Source organism: Salvelinus sp. IW2-2015, linkage group LG35, assembly GCF_002910315.2.
Source record: "Salvelinus sp. IW2-2015 linkage group LG35, ASM291031v2, whole genome shotgun sequence".
NCBI classification, from domain to species: Eukaryota; Metazoa; Chordata; class Actinopteri; order Salmoniformes; family Salmonidae; genus Salvelinus; species Salvelinus sp. IW2-2015.
The window spans coordinates 21,061,284-21,080,257 of NC_036874.1; the positions used below are offsets into that span (position 1 = coordinate 21,061,284).

General features: G+C 44.0%; 1 protein-coding gene across 2 annotated transcripts in view; it reads left to right on the top strand.

The window, feature by feature from the left end:
- The first annotated feature begins 4,060 nt into the window (after positions 1-4,060).
- LOC111958536 (F-box/LRR-repeat protein 4-like) overlaps positions 4,061-18,974 on the top strand; it is a 20,998-nt gene continuing 6,084 nt past the window's right edge. Inside the window, exons 1-6 of one of the 2 annotated variants that reach the window (XM_023979787.2) lie at positions 4,061-4,194; positions 8,720-8,999; positions 9,184-9,526; positions 11,560-11,896; positions 13,084-13,328; positions 13,703-13,916. In XM_023979787.2, the coding sequence (XP_023835555.1) occupies positions 8,846-8,999; positions 9,184-9,526; positions 11,560-11,896; positions 13,084-13,328; positions 13,703-13,916 (1,293 nt within the window). In that variant the 5' untranslated portion in view covers positions 4,061-4,194; positions 8,720-8,845. Of the gene's footprint in view, positions 4,195-8,719; positions 9,000-9,183; positions 9,527-11,559; positions 11,897-13,083; positions 13,329-13,702; positions 13,917-18,974 lie in introns of those variants that run through there. The other variant, XM_023979788.2, reaches the window with a different exon arrangement.

The following is an 18,974-nucleotide window of genomic DNA, read 5'->3' on the forward strand; positions in this document are numbered from 1 at the left end:
AGACGATGTGGGGAGTTCATCATCGCTGACCAAATCAGCGATGATGTGGGCTATTTGTCAAATCTCTTTTGTTTTCACCATTGGGTCATAAAATGAATCTAATGAATTCTATTGGATTTACATTACAAGCACATTTGACTCCCCTTCCTGTTCTAGGCATGATATTTGACTGTGCGTGTGTTGACCCTGCCGTCAGCTGGAACAGTGCCAAGTTGATATACAGTATATCACCAACCTAGTGAGCTAATGTTTGGTCGGCTTCCTTTTCCTTTATACCCCCATTAATGTTCAGCTGTTTGGTGAAAAGTAAATGAAGAACAGGATCTGATAATAACAAAGGTCTAATGATGGTTGTTTGTTAAAGACTCTGAGTACATGCTCTTTATTCCGGGGTGCATTTAATAATCTCTTTGTTTAGTGGATCTCTGGGGTCTATTAGAAGTTGCAGGGTCAGAGTCTCCTCTGTGTGCCTGGGAACTCTTTAACAGTGTATTTAATTAGGCTTCTAATCAGCCACTGAACACAAAATAAAATGAAACAATCTGTGTCTGTTTACTTTCCACCCCAACCAACCTCCTATTTGCATGTAGCAGGCAACAAAAAAAAAACATTTATCGAAAGGAAAAATCAAGGTCATGACTTTTCATCGCAACCTATTTCCTGAAACCAATTAAAGAGTTAGCGGTGAAGTTCAGTTGGAGGACGCGCACTGGGAAACAATAGCAGAAGGAGATGACAGCTCTTCCGCTATCTTGCTGTATTTCTTCCTGTGCWAATTATATTTGCAGATTCTGTCATTTAGACAAAAGCCAGATAGCTTTTGTAATCAGGGTGAAACATTTCAAATGCTCTTTAGATAGTATTGCCAACCTTTAAAACTGGAGTCAAATGCTAGATATGGGATCATTTTGATTGGGAGGTTGGAATTTAAGACTTAATTCATGGAATGTTATCTTATAAATGATTACAAATGAAGGTTGGCCCTGATGCATGGTGAAAGGTACCGCCTAATGCTAATGATTGTTTTATGCAAAGGATATTGCCGCCCTCAAGTCAATATTTGTTTTGTTCTTGGATTTGGACAAACCATTATTAACAAAAGAAGTGTAACTTCTTCTGCTAAGCATTCTCAATACACATTGAAGTATATCAGATTCAGAAGTGCAAAGAATGCCCTTCATCTTCTTCAGTCTTTTTTGTTTTCTCCTAGCATTGATTGCCTCCTATAACCTCACTAAAAACCTTGGTTGTAATGCAAAAGGTGTATGATTTCAAGTGAGTGTGTGTGTGTGTGTCTTTTGCTGTGTTTCTGTGCCATTCGACTCACTTTCTTGACTTTACCTCCATCTTTTCTTCTATTCTTCATATTGATACAGTATACACCTATCCTCCTCTATTATTTACTGCGTTCACTGCTTTCCCCCCCCCCCCACTTACACATTACCTCCTCTCTTTTTCAACCTCAGTCTTTCTTCACCTTTCTTTACCCTCTGTGTTTGTAGAGGAGACCCTGTGCAGCAGCCTGTGATGTGACTTCAGTCGAGCATCATGCTGGGGTGATGGGCGGCATACATTTGTTAACACCTGTTGGAATATCAAATGCATTTAAATGTATGTGAATAATAAACATACTGGCACCTGGAAGTCATGTTTTAATAGCTGGGACATTTGATCGCTGACTTATTTGACGTGAGAGAAAAAATGATGCACATGGAAATAATTAATCAGAGCTATTGTAACATTGTCTACTATTGTCTGTTTTCTGTATTCAACTTCGATAGAGGGTTGGCGAACATAGAAATATAATTATTAGATTGGACATTCCCATTCAAATCAAATCAATGTTTTATGATGGGTGGACGGGTGGCCATATTGAGTGCACCCTATCTATTTCTATGTTAAGGCATGGCATTGGCCAGATTCTATGATAATGTCGAGGGGGATGGGCACYAGGCATGGCTGGATGTTCTATGCACCCCATGAGATGTTACCCCATGTGGCTTGACTAAGGCTGCCTGGGAAGTTAAGCATGGCTATAACTATGCAGAGCGGCTTCTCTCTCTACTGTCTGTCGGTTTCCAGGGGAAATGGAAGAAAGCCCGGGGCGCAACTTCCGCTTTTGGACGTTAACAAGGCTACACTCCCTCTGAACTCCTCCTCCACATTTATTGGTTTGGTTGAACAGTACAGAAGAGAAGAGAACCCCCCCCCCCCTTTAGGACCAGAATGTGAGGCATCCCGTTCAGGCATTTATTTTACGCCTGCTATGTTAGTGTAGCACATATGGACGGGTGAAACTTACTCCTCGGCCTTAAGTGTCCCGCTTGCGTCACCTCATTAGCTGGCTTTTGAGGTGGCACGATTGGCTAAGATGCTTGAGGAGGGCGGTCACGCGTGCTAGCAAGGCAGAGGTCTCGAGTTCGTGCCATTATGGGCCGAATAGGGAGGAAGCGGTACTCACTAAGCAAGCAGTGTGACGTCCTTTACAGTGGTGCCGTGACCCAGATCTACAGTTGTGCCGGGGTCGCTGTTGAGTAAGTTTGAGGGGTGAATGTAGCACATGTGGATGTGTGAAACTTACTCCTCAGCTTGAAGTGTCCCCACTTGTGCCAGCGAATAGCCAGCTTTTCGTGTGGCGCCGACCGGTAAGACGCTTCAGGAGGGTGATCACGTGTGCTAGTAAGGCAGAGGTCCTGAGTTTGCCCCAGGTATGGGCCGAATTGGGAGGAAGTGGTACTTGCTAAACAAGCAGCATTACGCATTTTACATTAGGTTAGTCTGACCTCCTCTTTAGCCTCTCCATAGAGGCAAGAGAGGGGCAGATTCGTTATTTAACTACGTTTCTGACAGCTGGGGCAAAGCACAGGGACAGAAATTAACTTTTTTTTGTGTGTGTGTGTGAGTGTGTCTATGTGTGTGTGGTCATTTGCATTTGTGTGTGCTCACCCAAGTGTATATGCATGTGTGGCACAGTGGGCCGGAACAAAGGCCTGACAGTAGACAGGCTAGACGGCGGTGATGCATAGGGGAGCTGACAGCCGCCTGGACTGTCAATCACAGAACTGGCAGCCCCGGTGCCCGCTGGCTCCAAATCACCYCCCTTCTCTCTCGTTAACTCTCTAGCTGGATGGACACCAGCTTCTCCTCTAATACTCTCTTCTGTTCCAGTGTCTTGGTAATGTACCTTAGCCAGTGGCCAGTGACCGCAGCAGCCTCAAAGATAATTCTAGGGATAAGAAATAATCAAAGGAAATATAAGGAAATTATTAGATTTTTTATTATATTACATATAATACAATTGAACGCATTGAATTGTTCTCCTTTATCATTTTTGTCTGACAAGAAAAATATGCTAATCGTGTCAATTAAGTTATGATGGCAAATATTTTTGGCTATTTGGTCATTGAATTGAAATCAAAGTTTAAAAAAAAAGAAAATGTAAAAGGGATTTGTGATTATTAAATTATGTGTTTATTACTAAATAACCCAAAGGGTTATTTATTGTTAAAATTGAAAGAAAAGAGAAATGGAGCTCTGTTAGTCAAAGGTAATTAATCTGCTCTAGTCACCCACAAAGGATGCCTGCTAATGAGAGCTTGACTTGTGATTGACTGCTGAGGGTTCCGTAGGGACCCATTGCTCTTTTGTGGTGACAATAGGGCCTCAACGCACCAGAGAGACAAAGTGACTGGACAAGTCATTCATCTATGCAAATGCCAGCCAAGACATGACCATAAGTATCCATTAATCTCTGCCTCTCTCTCTCTCTCTTTCTCTGATTTTGTGTGTGTTTGTGTGTGATGGACAGCCAACAATGCAGTCCCTCTGCCTCTGCCTTGAGAGGTCATTGGCAGGTTGTGGCAGGAGAGTGCTCTGTTAGGAGAGGATAAATGTCACACCACTACATTCTCAGTCAATTCTGACGGACAAATGTTTTATTCACACCTTTCTTTATCAGCCCTGATTATAATCACACACACACACACACACACACACAGTTGTAACAAGAATAAATCTGTTTCCAGTACAAAATACAAATAATTCCCATAATGCTCCGCTTCATAGGCGTTAATTCTCGATGTAAACAGAAGTGAGAACAAAAGTCTGTGGTTTCAGGATTTCTGCTAAAATAATCTCAGATATGGAACAAAGACAGTCTTGCTATATGAATGCTTAATTTGATCTACTGTTAACGTAAGTACATATGTAATCCTTGTTATATTTGTTCTTATTATTGAGTCTGCCACAGTAGTTTGGTCGTTTGCTAGCGTTATAGTAGCTATCGCTAACGTTATAGTAGCTATCTGGCTACAATATCTACTTGAATGKTCTTTAGTGACAAACGTCATATTATCATGTCATGTTTTCTTAATAGATTAAGTGAGCATTTGCATCAACTTTAGCTGAACTGATGTATTTATTTCTACTGGGTTAATTTTGGTCCACCATATGTCAAGATAATCACAGTTGAGCTAGACACGTTCCTGGGTGATTAACGTTAATGTTTTGTTGGTTCCGTCAACGCGACAAGTTGGTTAATCATTAGCTAGCTAGAGTACATCACGAGAACAACTAACGTCACAACAACAACATCGACGTAACAAGCTATATCTGGCATTTCTGCAATGGCATGTTCTGTCGCTAGTTGACAGGTGTTTGGGGGTAGGGTTAGCTTAGCTAGCTATGTCAAGAACGTGTGTAAACTGTGAAGGGATTCTAGCTACATAAATTGGCTAGGATGGGGGTAGACCCACGGAGAGGGAAGTAGAGGAAAGGTAATTTGACACACTGCAGCATCCCACTTAAAACATTCAACTGGTCCCTCTTTTCTCTCTCATCTTTATTGCCATATAACCAGCAGCACACAGCAATGCTGACCATATTTTGCTTTGATGAGAGATTTGCATTCAGAAATGCAAGCTGCCTCACTTTCGAGGGGCTGATGCGGTTTCTTCTCTCAGTAATTATTTGTCCCGTTTTCGAGAAGACCCTCTCAGAGGGAACCGATGTGGCCACTATGCAGAGTCTCCCTGTCATGACTTTAGTAAGCCGTGGGTAGACAGAGGCCTTGTTCTTCCACCAGCTCAGAGGATCTGCAGATCTATTTGGAGGGGCTCCTCCAAATAGGATCGGTCCTCCATTATAGCATCTGCTGAGGGATTCCTTCGTGCTGCATCTCCAGTTGCTCTCTCGTCAAACAGCATCCAAACAGCAGACGTTTGTGGCACTACTGCTGGTGCTTCTGCTTCATCTGATCCCTCTTCTTCCTGTTGCCCTGGTGCCTGAGCCAGCTGACTGCTGGGGCTGTCCCCCCCTGCTGCTGAGGTTATTCTTTGAAGAGCCTCCTCAATCGCTCTGGCATCACTCAAGGCTAACTTCTTAAATCTGGGGTCAAGTGCAGCGGTTTCTGATAGCATGTGATTATATTCCATTCTGTAGAACTTTCTGTCCATTGATGAACATAGGGTGTCCATCAACTCTGTTACATGTCCTGTGGTTACATTTGCTTCTCTCTGGCGGCTGGCTGTGATTCGCTGCAGACCCTTACACAGGAGTATCATTATTGAGGCTGTCACATAGACATTTACATTACATTTACATTTAAGTCATTTAGCAGACGCTCTTATCCAGAGCGACTTACAAATACATAGCTGAAAAGAGAGAACAGTAACTTATTAGTTCAGGTTCATGTTTTGTCTACTGATACTACATTCTCATCTACTGCTCATATACATATATAATACTGGATTAAATAATGATGTAGTAATAACTGCTTACTGTACCTCTCTCCACTGATCTCCACAGTGACCTGCTCAAAGGGTTCCAGGACTCTGCACACTTCCCCCACCACCTCCCATTCCTCTTGGGTCAGAGCATCAGAGCATCATTGACAATGGCCAGGGTAGAAATGATGGCATCCTTTGACTCAAGAAACCACTTCAACATATAAAATGTTGAATTCCACCTTGTAGTGCAGTCTTGTTTAGGCCTCAGCTCAGGAATCCCCATCTGGAAGTAATCCACAACTGCTTTCACTTTGTCCACAGTGGGCTTCATCACTGTCACAGCATCTCTTACAATCAGGTTGATTGTGTGGGCAAGACATGGATTGATGTGTCCATTTTAACATTTTCATGGCTTTGGTTATGTTAGCTGCATTGTCGCTAACACAACAGACCACTTTTCCATCTACTTGCCATTCTCTGGCCATTCTCAACAGTTCCTCTGCCAAGTTCTCTGAGGTGTGTCTGTCGCTAAACTCAAAGCAGTCCAGAAGACAGCTAGACATCTCAAAATCTTCAATGAAGTGACATGTAACCGACATGTAAGAAGCGGTTACCCTTGATGTACAGCATTCAGTGGTCAGCATTCAGTGGTAAGGCAAACTGCAGTAGCTTTTTGGACTCTTTCCCGCCCTGAAGCCTGTGTGCTCTCGTACAGTTGCGGAATACGTGATTTTGAAAGGGTTTTCCTGCTTGGAATTTTGTACATAGGATTTTGAAAATTGCTATAATTTCTAAAACCTCTGTACTCCACGATCGAAAATGGCTGGAAATCGGTGGCAATCCTTTTAGCCAATGCAATATCAATTTGTCCTTGTTTTGCTACAGACATAGACTTTGGCATAAACTGGTCCATAGAAGACTGCGTTGCTGTGGGTCACGGAGTAGGCCTACTTGACTGAGTGGATACATCTCCACGTGTGGAGGTGCTGGCTCCACCACTATCACTAGCAGACCCGCTAGTTTCTCGAAGCTCCGCTACAGCTAGCTTCACAGTTGGGTGCACAGTTCACATATGCTGGTGTAGGTTGTGCGTAGAACCGGCTTTATATGAGATTTTGTTTTGGCAAATTCTACACTGTGCTCTAACATTGTCTACATGATTAAAATGCATCCAAATGCTATAGCCTATATGCTATGGGTCATTTGATTGAGACCACACTAAATAGCCTATAGGCGTACTTGATATTGCGCGCCCAGCGGAGAATCAGAGATGAGGGGTGGCATCGATATATATATATATCATTTTTAAAGTTTTTTTAGTTATATATATATATATATAACTCAACAAAAAAAGAACCGTCCTTTCACTGTCAACTGCGTTTATTTTCAGCAAACTTAACATTTGTAAATATTTGTATGAACATAACAAGATTCAACAACTGAGACATAAACTGAACAAGTTCCACAGACATGTGACTAACAGAAATGGAATAATGTGTCCCTGAACAAACGGGGGGCCAAAATCAAAAGTAACAGTCAGTATCTGGTGTGGCCACCAGCTGCATTAAATACTGCAGTGCATCTCCTCCTCATGGACTGCACCAAATTTGCCAGTTCTTGCTGTGAGATGTTACCCCACCCTTCCACCAAGGCACCTGTAAGTTCCCGAACATTTCTGGGGGGAATGGCCCTAGCCCTCACCCTCCGATCCAACAGGTCCCAGACGTGCTCAATGGGATTGCAATCCGGGCTCTTCGCTGGCCATGGCAGAACATTAACATTCCTGTCTTTCAGGAAATCACGCACAGAACGAGCAGCATGGCTGGTGGCATTGTCATGCGGGAGGGTCATGTCAGGATGAGCCTGCAGGAAGTGTACCACATGAGGGAGGAGGATGTCTTCCCTGTAACGCACAGCGTTGAGATTGCCTGCAATGACAACAAGCTCAGTCCGATGATGTTGTGACACACCGCCCCAGACCATGACGGACCCTCCACCTCCAAATCGATCCCGCTCCAGAGTATAAGGCTCGGTGTAACGCTCATTCCTTCGACGATAAACGCGAATCCGACCATCACCCCTGGTGAGAAAAAAAGAGAAGAGCACTTTTGCCAGTCCTGTCTGGTCTAGTGACGCCCATAGGCGATGTTGTTGCCGGTGATGTCTGGTGAGGACCTGCCTTACAACAGGCCTACAAGCCTCAGTCCAGCCTCTCTCAGCCTATTGTGGACAGTCTGAGCACTGATGGAGGGATTGTGCGTTCCTGGTGTAACTCGGGCAGTTGTTGTTGCCATCCTCTTCCTGTCCCGCAGGTGTGATGTTCGGATGTACCGATCCTGTGCAGCTGTTATTACACGTGGTCTGCGACTGCGAGGATGATCAGCTCCCTGTAGCGCTGTCTTAGACGTCTCACAGTACGGACATTGCAATTTATTGCCCTGGCCACATCTGCAGTCCTCATGCCTCCTTGCAGCATACCTAAGGCACGTTCACGCAGATGAGCAGGGGCCCTGGGCATCTTTCTTTTGGTGTTTTTCAGAGTCAGTAGAAAGGCCTCTTTAGTGTCCTAAGTTTTCATAACTGTGACCTTAATTGCCTACTGTCTGTAAGCTGTAAGTGTCTTAACGACCGTTCCACAGGTGCATGTTCATTAATTGTTTGTGGTTCATTGAACAAGCATGGGAAACAGTGGACATTTCATTTTTTGCTGAGTTTATACAGCCTAATAAGCAATTAATTCTAAAACACAGAGAAATACATTTCATAAATTACAAATGACATGACCCGCCACTGGACTAAATAAAAAAAAATAATACTTTTCTTTTTCAATCCATCCCTAAAACAGATACATTTGCTTATTTCTTAGCAATTTGTGAAAAAAAAGGATTGGCCCAAAGTTTTACTACTAGCACTCTTGAAGATCAACAAGGAACATTTTTCTGTCTTGCTTTTCTAACGCCTTGTGTGTCTTTTTGTCTCCCCCTAACCCACAGGTCCTGTATGTGGCTGGGCCTGTAGCCTGCGCTGTTTTGGGCACGATCACCAGAGCCAGGCGGGCTTCTGGGGCCTCTTCCCACAAGCCACACCCAGCCCACTGCTCCCCTGACCCACTGTTCCTTATGCTAACCCTTCTGAGCATGTTTTACTATATCTGTCTGCGGCGCCGGTCCAGGAGCGGAACCCGGGGTGAGGCGCTGACCAGCAGGCGCGCCGTGGAGTCAGGCCAGCGGGCTACCCTGCCCATCAGCGTGGAGGTGGACCAGTATGCCAAAGGTATGATCATTCACCTGCTATTGTGCCCTTGAGCAAGGCACTTAGTCCAACCCCTTAAAATAGCTCCAGGTGTGCTGCACTGGAGCCGGCACTTGTGTGCGCCTCCCATAATGTGTGCTGTGTGTTTGTGTGCTATTGTCTGGTGGATTGGGAGCAGATGGACTAACCTTATCCTTTCCTATAGAGGTGCTGGACTTCAGCTCCCACTACGGCAGTGAGAACAGCATGTCGTACACCATGTGGAACCTGGCCGGCATACCCAACGTCTACCCCAGCTCTGGGGACTTCACCCAGACGGCCGTGTTCAGGGCCTACGGGACGTGGTGGGAGCAGTGTGCCAGCGCGCCGCTGCCCTTCCGCCGCACGCCCAAGGCCTTCCACAGCCAGGACTACGTCGAGCTGGCCTTCGAGGAACCCGTCTATCCCACAGCTGTGGAGGTGCTGGAGACCTACCACCCGGGGGCTATCGTCCAGATCATGGCCTGCTCCCTCAACCCCTTCTCCCAGAACCCTCCCACCGACGTCCGGTAAGAACCAGTGGTGGTGTAGGACTCGGGTTGTAGACATGTATTCTATTATGACGTTTTTGTTTTTCGTCCATAGCCACTTTCACACCTTCCCTGTATACCACCCTGCATCCCACTGCTGGCTTGCTTCTGAAGCTAAGCAGGGTTGGTCCTGGTCAGTCCCTGGATTGGAGACCAGATGCTGCTGGAAGTGGTGTTGGAGCGCCAGTAGGAGGCACCCTTTCCACTGGTCTAAAAAAATAAAATAGCCCAATACCCCAGGGCAGTGATTGGGGACATTGCCCCGTGTAGGGTGCTGTCTTTTGGAAGGGACATTAAACGGGTGTCCTGACTCTCTGTGGTCACTAAAGATCCCATGACACTTATCGTGAGTAGGGGTGTTAACCCCGGTGTCCTGGCTAAATTCCCAATCTGGCCCTCGTACCATCACGGTCACCTAATCATCCTCAGTTTACAATTGGCTCATTCATCCCCCCCTCCTCTCCCCTGTAACTATTCCCCAGGTCGTTGTTGTAAATGAGAATGTGTTCTCAGTCAACTTACCTGGTAAAATAAGGGTACATTTATATATATTTGCTTCAATCTCTCAACACAACCGGTGCTTCTATTTGAGTCAGTCGTCTAGTTCCTTAATGCACACAGCTGTTGCTCAATACATTTTTGAAAAGACTACCACATTGTTTATTGTAACCATTATAATAACACATCTATCGAAGGTCAGACTTGCAAAGACTAGGCTGCCTATCATACACCCCAATTTCGCCCTTCAGCACCATGGAGAGCGGTACCGGTAATCACTGAAGTCACCTTTTCTTTTTGGTGGCGTCGTGGCTAGCAACGATGACAGCATTTTGAAAGAATATTTTCAATGCACATGACCGTAGGAATATCAAAGCTGTGTCCATGGTAACCTCAAACCATTCATTTAGACACAGCGCTTATTTGAAACAGGCTTTTATGTACTGAAATGTGTGCAGATGCCCGACTATTAAAATGGGCGTGTGTGTGTGTGTGTGTGTGTGTGTGTGTGTGTGTGTGTGTGTGTGTGTGTGTGTGTGTGTGTGTGTGTAGAGCCAGTATGTGTGTGTGTGAGCAAATTAAGTACTGAGTGAATGTGTGCATAGTCGGTGCAATAATAAAACTGTAATACAAGGTTCAATGCATATAGTCCATGTAGCCATTTTGTTATCTGTTTAGCAGTCTTATGGCTTGGAGATAGAAGCTGTTCAGGAGCCTGCTGTTGTCATACTTGTTGCTCCGGTACCAGTTGCTGTGCGGAAGCAGAGAGAACAGTCTATGGCTTGGGTGGCTGGATTCTTTAACAATTATCCGGGCCTTCCTTTCACACCGTCTGATCTAGAGGTCCTGGATGGCAGGGAGCTCGGTCCCAGTGATGTACTGGGCTGTCCGCACCACCCTCTGTAGTGCCATGCGATCGAGGGCGGTGCAGTTGTCGTACCAAGCAATGTCAGTCAAGATGCTCTCAATTGTGGAATGTCGTTTTTCTATTAATTAGTTAATAGACCAATAAGAAAGCGAGTTCCAAACCTCTCTGCCAATAACAGCTAATTTTCTGTTTTCCCCTGTCCACTCAGACCACTCTGACAGTCCTAGCAAAATTCTTGCTTGAGAAACTGCTCTTTGCTAAGAAGCCATTTTGTTTGTTTTCAATTAAACGGCTGTATTGGACCTTTTTAAAGTCATGCTTGCACTTTTATTTGTATTTCTTTTAACATATGGGTAGTTCTGGGAATCTAACCCACTGTCCTGTCGTTGCAACCGCCATGCTCTAACAACCGAGCTACAGAGGACCACAACGGAGTTCGTGTTTGTACTCTATTGGCTGGTTTCCCGGACACAGATTAAGCCTAGTCTCAGAATAAGAAGCACTTTCAATAAGAAGCAGATTCTCCATTGAGCATGTTTTTATTCGTTCAGGACTGGGCTTAGCATGGGCAAACTGCCCTAAGTGAACGTCTCAGATTTAAAGAGGGSTGTGTACCTCTGACAGGTGTACCTCTGTCTGTCCCCAGGTGGGAGGTGTTGTGGGCTGAGGAGCCCACCAAGGTGCTGACCCCCCAGGCCAGGCAGTTCTCCCCCAGCATCAAGCAGCTGAGCTTCCCCACCAACTTGATCCGCGTGGAGGTCAACAGCTCCCTGCTAAAGTACTACACGGAGCTGGACGCCGTTGTCCTGCGCGGCCAGAAAGAGAGGCCCATCCTCTCCCTTTATAAGATGCCCAGGATCGATATCTGTGACCTGAGTGACAGCGATGAGGAGCTGTCTGACCCGGGAGCCTCGATCAGACGGGCCGGGGATGGCAAGCACGTGAACCTGGGTAATGGATACTTTGATAAACTGCCCTACGAGGTGGGGAGAATACGCTATTAGACACTCACATATACTACAACACTCGTATATGGCTGCTGGCTGCATTTTCTGTCCACGAAACAGCACTGAAATTTGGAAAAAAAGGTTGGCAATACTTGCAGGACAATTACAAGTTGAGGTTTTCCAAACAATTCTCACTTTGGTTTTAATGACGGACTATGCAGAAATCGCTCCGCCATTTCCTGTTTGCAAACGTGACTAGTTCGCCTGATTTTCAGTTTATGTGACTAAAACAAGCAAGTATAGTGTAGAGAATCATTGTGCCATCTCAACTGCTATGAAATATATTTTTCAGAACCATTTTCAGCTGTTTGAAGCTGGTGTACAAAACTGAAAGTAAAAGACGCAGAAACGAAACTTAACAATGGAAGCATAGAAATAGCACACACAGAACAGATATCATGCTTCTTAGATGTGGTTTTAATGAGAATGACAGATCTATAACATATGATATATAATTTCTATGTGAATTCGKTTGGGTCGCCCAAAAAGTGACATATTKCAGCTTTAAGTGTAGTCCCATCTACTGAAAATGTTTATGCTTATGGTATCTTGGGCAGTTTTTGTACATTGCCAGGACTTAATTTGACAAAAGATGTCTCCCATAGACCTACACGTACTGTCTTGGACCCGTGGAGATATTTGGTATTAAGCTTACAAAATAGTAATTTTCATGTTATAAAGACATGTCATATTTTCTAAGACAAGCTGTTCTCTTGGTTTTATGTACTACTCTCCAAACCGCTGCCATTCACCCCGCTCCTCACAACCGATGTGCGTGTGTGTGTCTGAAATACAATAGAGCTATTATCTGCTAGCTGATACCCTGTTGGAACACACAGCGTATTGTGTATTCAATGCACACATACACGCCTATTCYCTCTCTACCTCTGTCTTACTGAGAAGCACACCTCCATATTGCAGGAACGGGCAGATTCACTGCCACACTGAAACTCACTGCCACAAGAATATTGCTTTGTGTGTGTGTTCCACAGACTTTTTTTATATTATTCTGCTCTGCCTGACATCATCCCCGCTGTCTCTTTCTTGCGTTCCTTGTCTCTCTTCCTCCATCATTATTTATCTTTCTCCCTCTACCCCATCTCCCATCATCCTCCCCTCTCTTATTATCTCTCTGTAATTCTCTCCCTCCTCTCCCCCTGCAGTTGATCCAGCTGATAGTTAGCCACTTGACCCTGCCCGACCTGTGTCGCCTGACCCAGACCTGTAAGCTACTCCACCAGCACTGCTGTGACCCCCTCCAGTACATCCAGCTGAGCCTGCAGCCATACTGGGCTCGCCTCAGTGACACCTCCCTGGGCCACCTGCAGGGCCGCTGCACCCTGCTCCAGAGGCTCAACCTCTCCTGGACCGGCAACCGTGGAGCCCTCACCCTCACTGGCTTCAGCAGGTGAGGGATGGGGCTGGGGGGTACTAGAGAATCTGGACATGTGTGGTTCATCGGTCTCTGTCTTTAGAGTGGCATGTGTGTGCCCAATCACTTCGGTTGATTTCAGGGTGAGGAACCATCTGTGTAAATATTGGACTATACATCTTCTGTATTATACTCGTGCTAAAATGTTTATTCTATTCTACTGAGCCATTTACTTTATGTTCGTATTCTTATCTTTTATTATTTCTTATTGTTGCATTGTTGAGAAGGAACCTGCAAGTAAGCATTTTTTTTGTTGGACAGCGTATAAACTAACATAAAGTTGTCAAATCCTGAACTTCCGTATTAATGTTGTTGCCACAACACAGGTCTGACCCCTCCCTCCCTCTCAGCTTCATGAAGGCGTGTGGTGGGAGCCTGGTGTGTCTGGAGCTGTCGTGTTGTCACTTCCTGAGTGAACCGTGTCTGGAGGTCATCTCGCAGACGTGTCCCGGGCTGCAGGAGCTCAACCTGTCCTCGTGCGACCGCCTCCACCCGCAGGCCTTCACACACATCTCCAAGCTCACCCGCCTGCGCAGGCTAGTGCTCTACCGCACMAAGATAGAGGTACAGTGCCTTCAGAAGTACCCCTTGACTTATTCTACATTTTGTTGTGTTACAGTCTGAATTTTCAAAATGGTTTAAATAAAAATAAAAAAAATTCACCTATCTACACACAATACCCCATAATGACAGTGTTTTTAGATATTTTGCAAAAAWCTGTAACTCGGCCACTCGGGAACATTCACTGTCTTCACTGATTTTCCCTGTGCTTGGCTCCATTCTGTTTTATTTTTTTTATCCTGAAAAACTCCTCAGTCCTTAATGATTGATTACAAGCATACCACTACTATGCTTGAACATATGGAGAGTGGTACTTAGTAATGTGTTGTGTTTGGGGCAAATCCAATACAACACTTTGTGTTCAGAACAAACATTTTTTGCAGTATTATATTAGTGCCTTGTTGCAAACAGGACGCATGTTTTGGAATATATTTATTCTGTACAGGCTTCCTTCTTTTCACTCTGTCAATTGGGTTAGTATTGTGACATAACTGAGGATGGATCAACAACATTGTAGTTTTCTCCTTTCACAGCCTTTCAACTCTGTAACTGTTTAAAAGTCCCCATTGGCCTCGTGGTTTCCTTCCTTTCCAGCAACTGTGTTAGGAAGGAAGCCTGTATGTTTGTAGTGACTGGGTGTATTGTATTGATCTACCAATAAGTACCCTTCTTTTTGAGGTATTGGAAAACCTCCCTGGTCTTTGTGGTTGAATCTGTGTTTGAAATTCACTCCTCGACTGAGGGACCTTACAGATAATTGTATGTTTGGGGTACAGAGATGAGGTAGTCATTCAAAAAACATATTAACTTTAGAACGGCCTTTCTTTAAATTACTATACCGATCACGAACGGCCTTGTTTTTCTAACAATAATATCTGTGTCAATATTGCAAAGTGAATTTTCTAACAACCTTTTGTCGTGGCTGTTGTCGTCAACCGGAAACAGGGTATGCTCTTATTTTGACTTTTTAAAAACTTCATGACTGAAAATGACATCGCCGAAGCAGACATGACTTTTCACTGTGAAAGAGGCTTTATCTATGTTGCTTGGTGATACGGTTCACACACGTCCTTGCACTTTGAAAAGCGACRATGTCGAGGTGAGTGAAATAAGTAAACAGCGGTTTGGTGTTGTCAACGTTTGATGCTGTGAAACTTGGGGAATAGCTCACAGATTAGCAAATCATCATTTGGTTGGTACAGGCCAGCACATCCGTGCCAGCGGTCAAGATCGAATGATTGCTCTCTGTCTCATGGAAATAGTTGCAGTGTTTAGCTGTATATAGTCAACTAACTAGTTCGTTGTTTTGTCTTGTTTCTACCAATGTAATTATATGGAAACTGCTTGCTATAGCTAGCTAGCTWATTAGTTAGTCTGTCAGGCAAGAAAGGTTGTGCGTAACGGTAAATTTGGACAGCACTCACGAAGCGTCAACCTCAGCTGTCACTATCACAACTACAGACAACACTGCGAACTGTCCGAGCTTCGGAACTCTAGTTAGTCTGTCGAGAGAATKGAGGCGTGGAAGCTGACCATGGAATGGGAGGCGTGTAACTGACTGTATCACCAGTGGCAGAACTAGAGTTTTATACAGGGGGTGGCCAAGGCTACTTCAGGGGGTCCATAGATCATGACAGAAAATGTAGTGTATAACCCTAACGTGGCATCTAAGGAGCATGAATGAATCCTATGATTGCTGATTAGAGGTAGAAGTGATMATTCACTTAACCTGGAGTTCTTCAATGTGGCAGATAGTGTGGTCCAAAAGGTTTACTTCGCTAGAATTCTTTAACGTGAATAGTCAGTGTCTCTACCTCGGAACTGCAGCTCAATTTCTTTCTCACACACACACTGTACTGTACTGTACTCACAAACTGGAGAGACTTGGGTCACTCTGTTTTCATGAATATATAATCTGTGTCGATAAGTGTTGAACATCCAAAATATTTTCAGAAAATTAAGCTCAAGCACTAAGGAGATAAGATGGCATTTGTGTGTTACATAACTTACATCGTTTATTTACAAAAAAATTAATTGACAAAAAAAAAAMTAATAAAAATWATTTTGATGCCCATCAATATTACAAACTTACACTATCATATTTATGCCGATATATATTATGTTAACTAATAGCAAAGAAAGGTTTTGGAATTGGCCTAATCAAGACCAAATTACATCTGTGTGACATGATACCCTTTGGATTTATCATTTTAGAATGTCAGTGTACTAGTTAGTACACAGTGCAGGTTTTAATCATGACCAGAGGGACCGCCTAAGTGTCAAATTATCCTAGGTAGCTTTAAAACAGCATAATTCTGCGGTTCTGGTGAGAACTGGCAAAATGTTTCACAAGCTCATCCATGTTGAGGGGAGCGTGCCCTCCTTGACTCAACACTGAGAATTCTGAGGTGACTTAACCTGTCATCAACCATTGTTGTCTTAAGGTGGGTTTAAAGCTGAGAAGCTTCTCTCGCAAGACGCACTGCTGACTGGTGTAACAACAGAAATCTTACAAAGTGGAAATAGCTCATGGAAGACCTCTTTATAAGGTTCTAGAAACACAACAAAGTCAAGGAAAGTAGACGATCTGTCCCTTCCACTTTTCTCTCTCCTATCAAGAAGCCGCTTGGTTGCATGGACCTCATGTTTGAGGTCCTTCTAAATCTGACTCAAAGTTCTGAGCAAAGGCAAACAGAGGCTCCTCGTTCAAGAATGTTGTACTCTTTGGGTTGAGAGACTGGACCCCTTGCATTATCTCGCAATTCTTTGAAAAACACCTCTGCAGCTCAGCTGTGAAGACTGCCAAGCACCTGATAAAAGATAGCTCTTTGGAAGCTCTCACCATCACTTTGGTCTCTATTTGTCTGTCCTACAGTGCTCATTATCAATGAGTCGTAAAATCTTAAGCTTGTTTTGGGTCTTTTACACACCGTTTGTACACTTATTTTGCAGTGCTCTGCAATCTCTTCAACTAGGGATGCACAATATATCAGTGAACGTGTCGGAATCGTCCGATATTAACAAAAAAATGACAACATCGGTATTGCAAACGATATCAAAGCTACCTTGCATACCTATATAACGTACAGTTGAAGTAGGAAGTTTACATTCACCTTAGCCAAATATATTTCAACTCAGTTTTTCACAATTCCTGACATTTAATCCTAGTAAAAATTCCCTTTCTTTGGTCAGTTAGGATCACGACTTTATTTTAAGAATGTGAAATGTCAGAATAATAGTAGAGAGAATGATTAATTTCAGCTTTTATTTCTTTCATCACATTCCCAGTGGGTCAGAAGTTTACATTCACTCAATTAGTGCTTGGTAGCATTGCCTTTAAATTGTTTAACTTTGGTCAAACGTTTCGGGTAGCCTTCCACAAGCTTCCCACAATAAGTTGGCTCGAAAAACCACCAATCGTGCCGGATTGCACAGGCATTGTAATCAATGGAAAAACGTCACTTTATCCTTAACCCTGATACCCACAATAAGACGACCAAATGGCGCAATTAGCCCTCGCCCTAAGAGATAAATTTGTGTTCTAACATCGTCCTTCACATTATGCTACTATCAACCTTTTTAGACAAATATGGTTTTGGAGCAAAGTCGGTTCATAGAGAACCACTACTTTTGTGGGCATGAAAACAAAGTCTCTTTTTTTCAACATTTGGTACAACGCCGATTAATGTTCAAACTTACACAATCCTCGCAGTGGGGATCCAGAAGTTTAGCATACCACTAAGTTGACTGTCCCTTTAAAGCACTCGGAATTATACCATGAAAGATGTGTGTCATGGCTTTTCAGAGGCCTTCCTGATAGGTCTAATTGACATAATTGAATAATTTGAGTGGGAGGTGTACCTGTGGATGTATTTCAAGGCTTCTTCAAACTCAGTGCCCCTCTCTGCTTGACATCAGGGGAAAAATCAAAAGAATCAGCCAAGACCCTCAGAAAAATGTAGACCTCCACAAGTCTGGTTCATCTTGGGAGACATTGCAAACGCCTGAAGGTACCCGATGCATTTCGAAAACAAACAATAGTACGCAAGTGTAACCACCATGGCGACCATCGGCAGCACCTCCCGTCATAAACCGCTCAGGAAGGAGACTGCTGTTCCTACTAACTTGAAATACGACTGTTGGTGTCGCGGAAAAGTGCAAATGAATCCTAGAACAACAGCAAAGGACCTGTGAAGATGCTGGAGGAACAGGTAAAGGTAAAAACGAGTCCTAATACGACATGAAAGGCCGCTCAGCAAGGAAGAAGCCACGGCTCCAAAAACCGCCATAAAAACACAGACTATGTTGCAACTGCACATGGGACAAATATCGTACTTTTGGAGAAATGTCTTCTGGTCTGATGATCCAAATAAATAAGCTGTTTGGCCATATTGACCATCGTTATGTTTGGAGGAAAAGGGGAGGCTTGCAAGCCGAAGAACACCAATCCCAACCGTGAAGCGACGGGTGGGAGCATATGTTGTGGGGTGCTTCTGTCTGCAGGAGGGTCTGTGGCACTTCCAAATAGATGGCGTCATGAGGGAGGAAAATTAGGTGGATATATTGAAGCACAATCTCAAGACATCATCCAGGAAGTTAAAGCTGGTTGCAAATGGGTGTCTTCCAAATGGACAACGAGCCAAGCATACTCCAAAAGTTGTGGCAAAATGGCTTAAGGACAAAAAGTCAAGGTATTTGGAGTGCCCATCACAAAGCCCTGACCTAATCCCATAGAAAATTTGTGGCCAGAACTGAAAAAGCGTGTGCGAGCAAGGAGGCCTAAAACCTGACTCAGTACACACAGCTCTGTCAGGAGGAAATCACAAAATTCACCCCAACTTATTGTGGAAGCTTGTGGAAGGCTACCCGAAACGTTTGACCAAAGTTAAACAATTTAATAGCCAATGCTACCTAACACTAATTGAGTGATGTAAACTTTCCGACCCACTGGAATGTGGATGAAAGAAATAAAGCTGAAATTAATCATTCTCTCTACTGATTTATTCCTGAACTTTAATCTAAAAAAGTGTAATTCCTACTGACCCAAAGAAAGGGAATTAC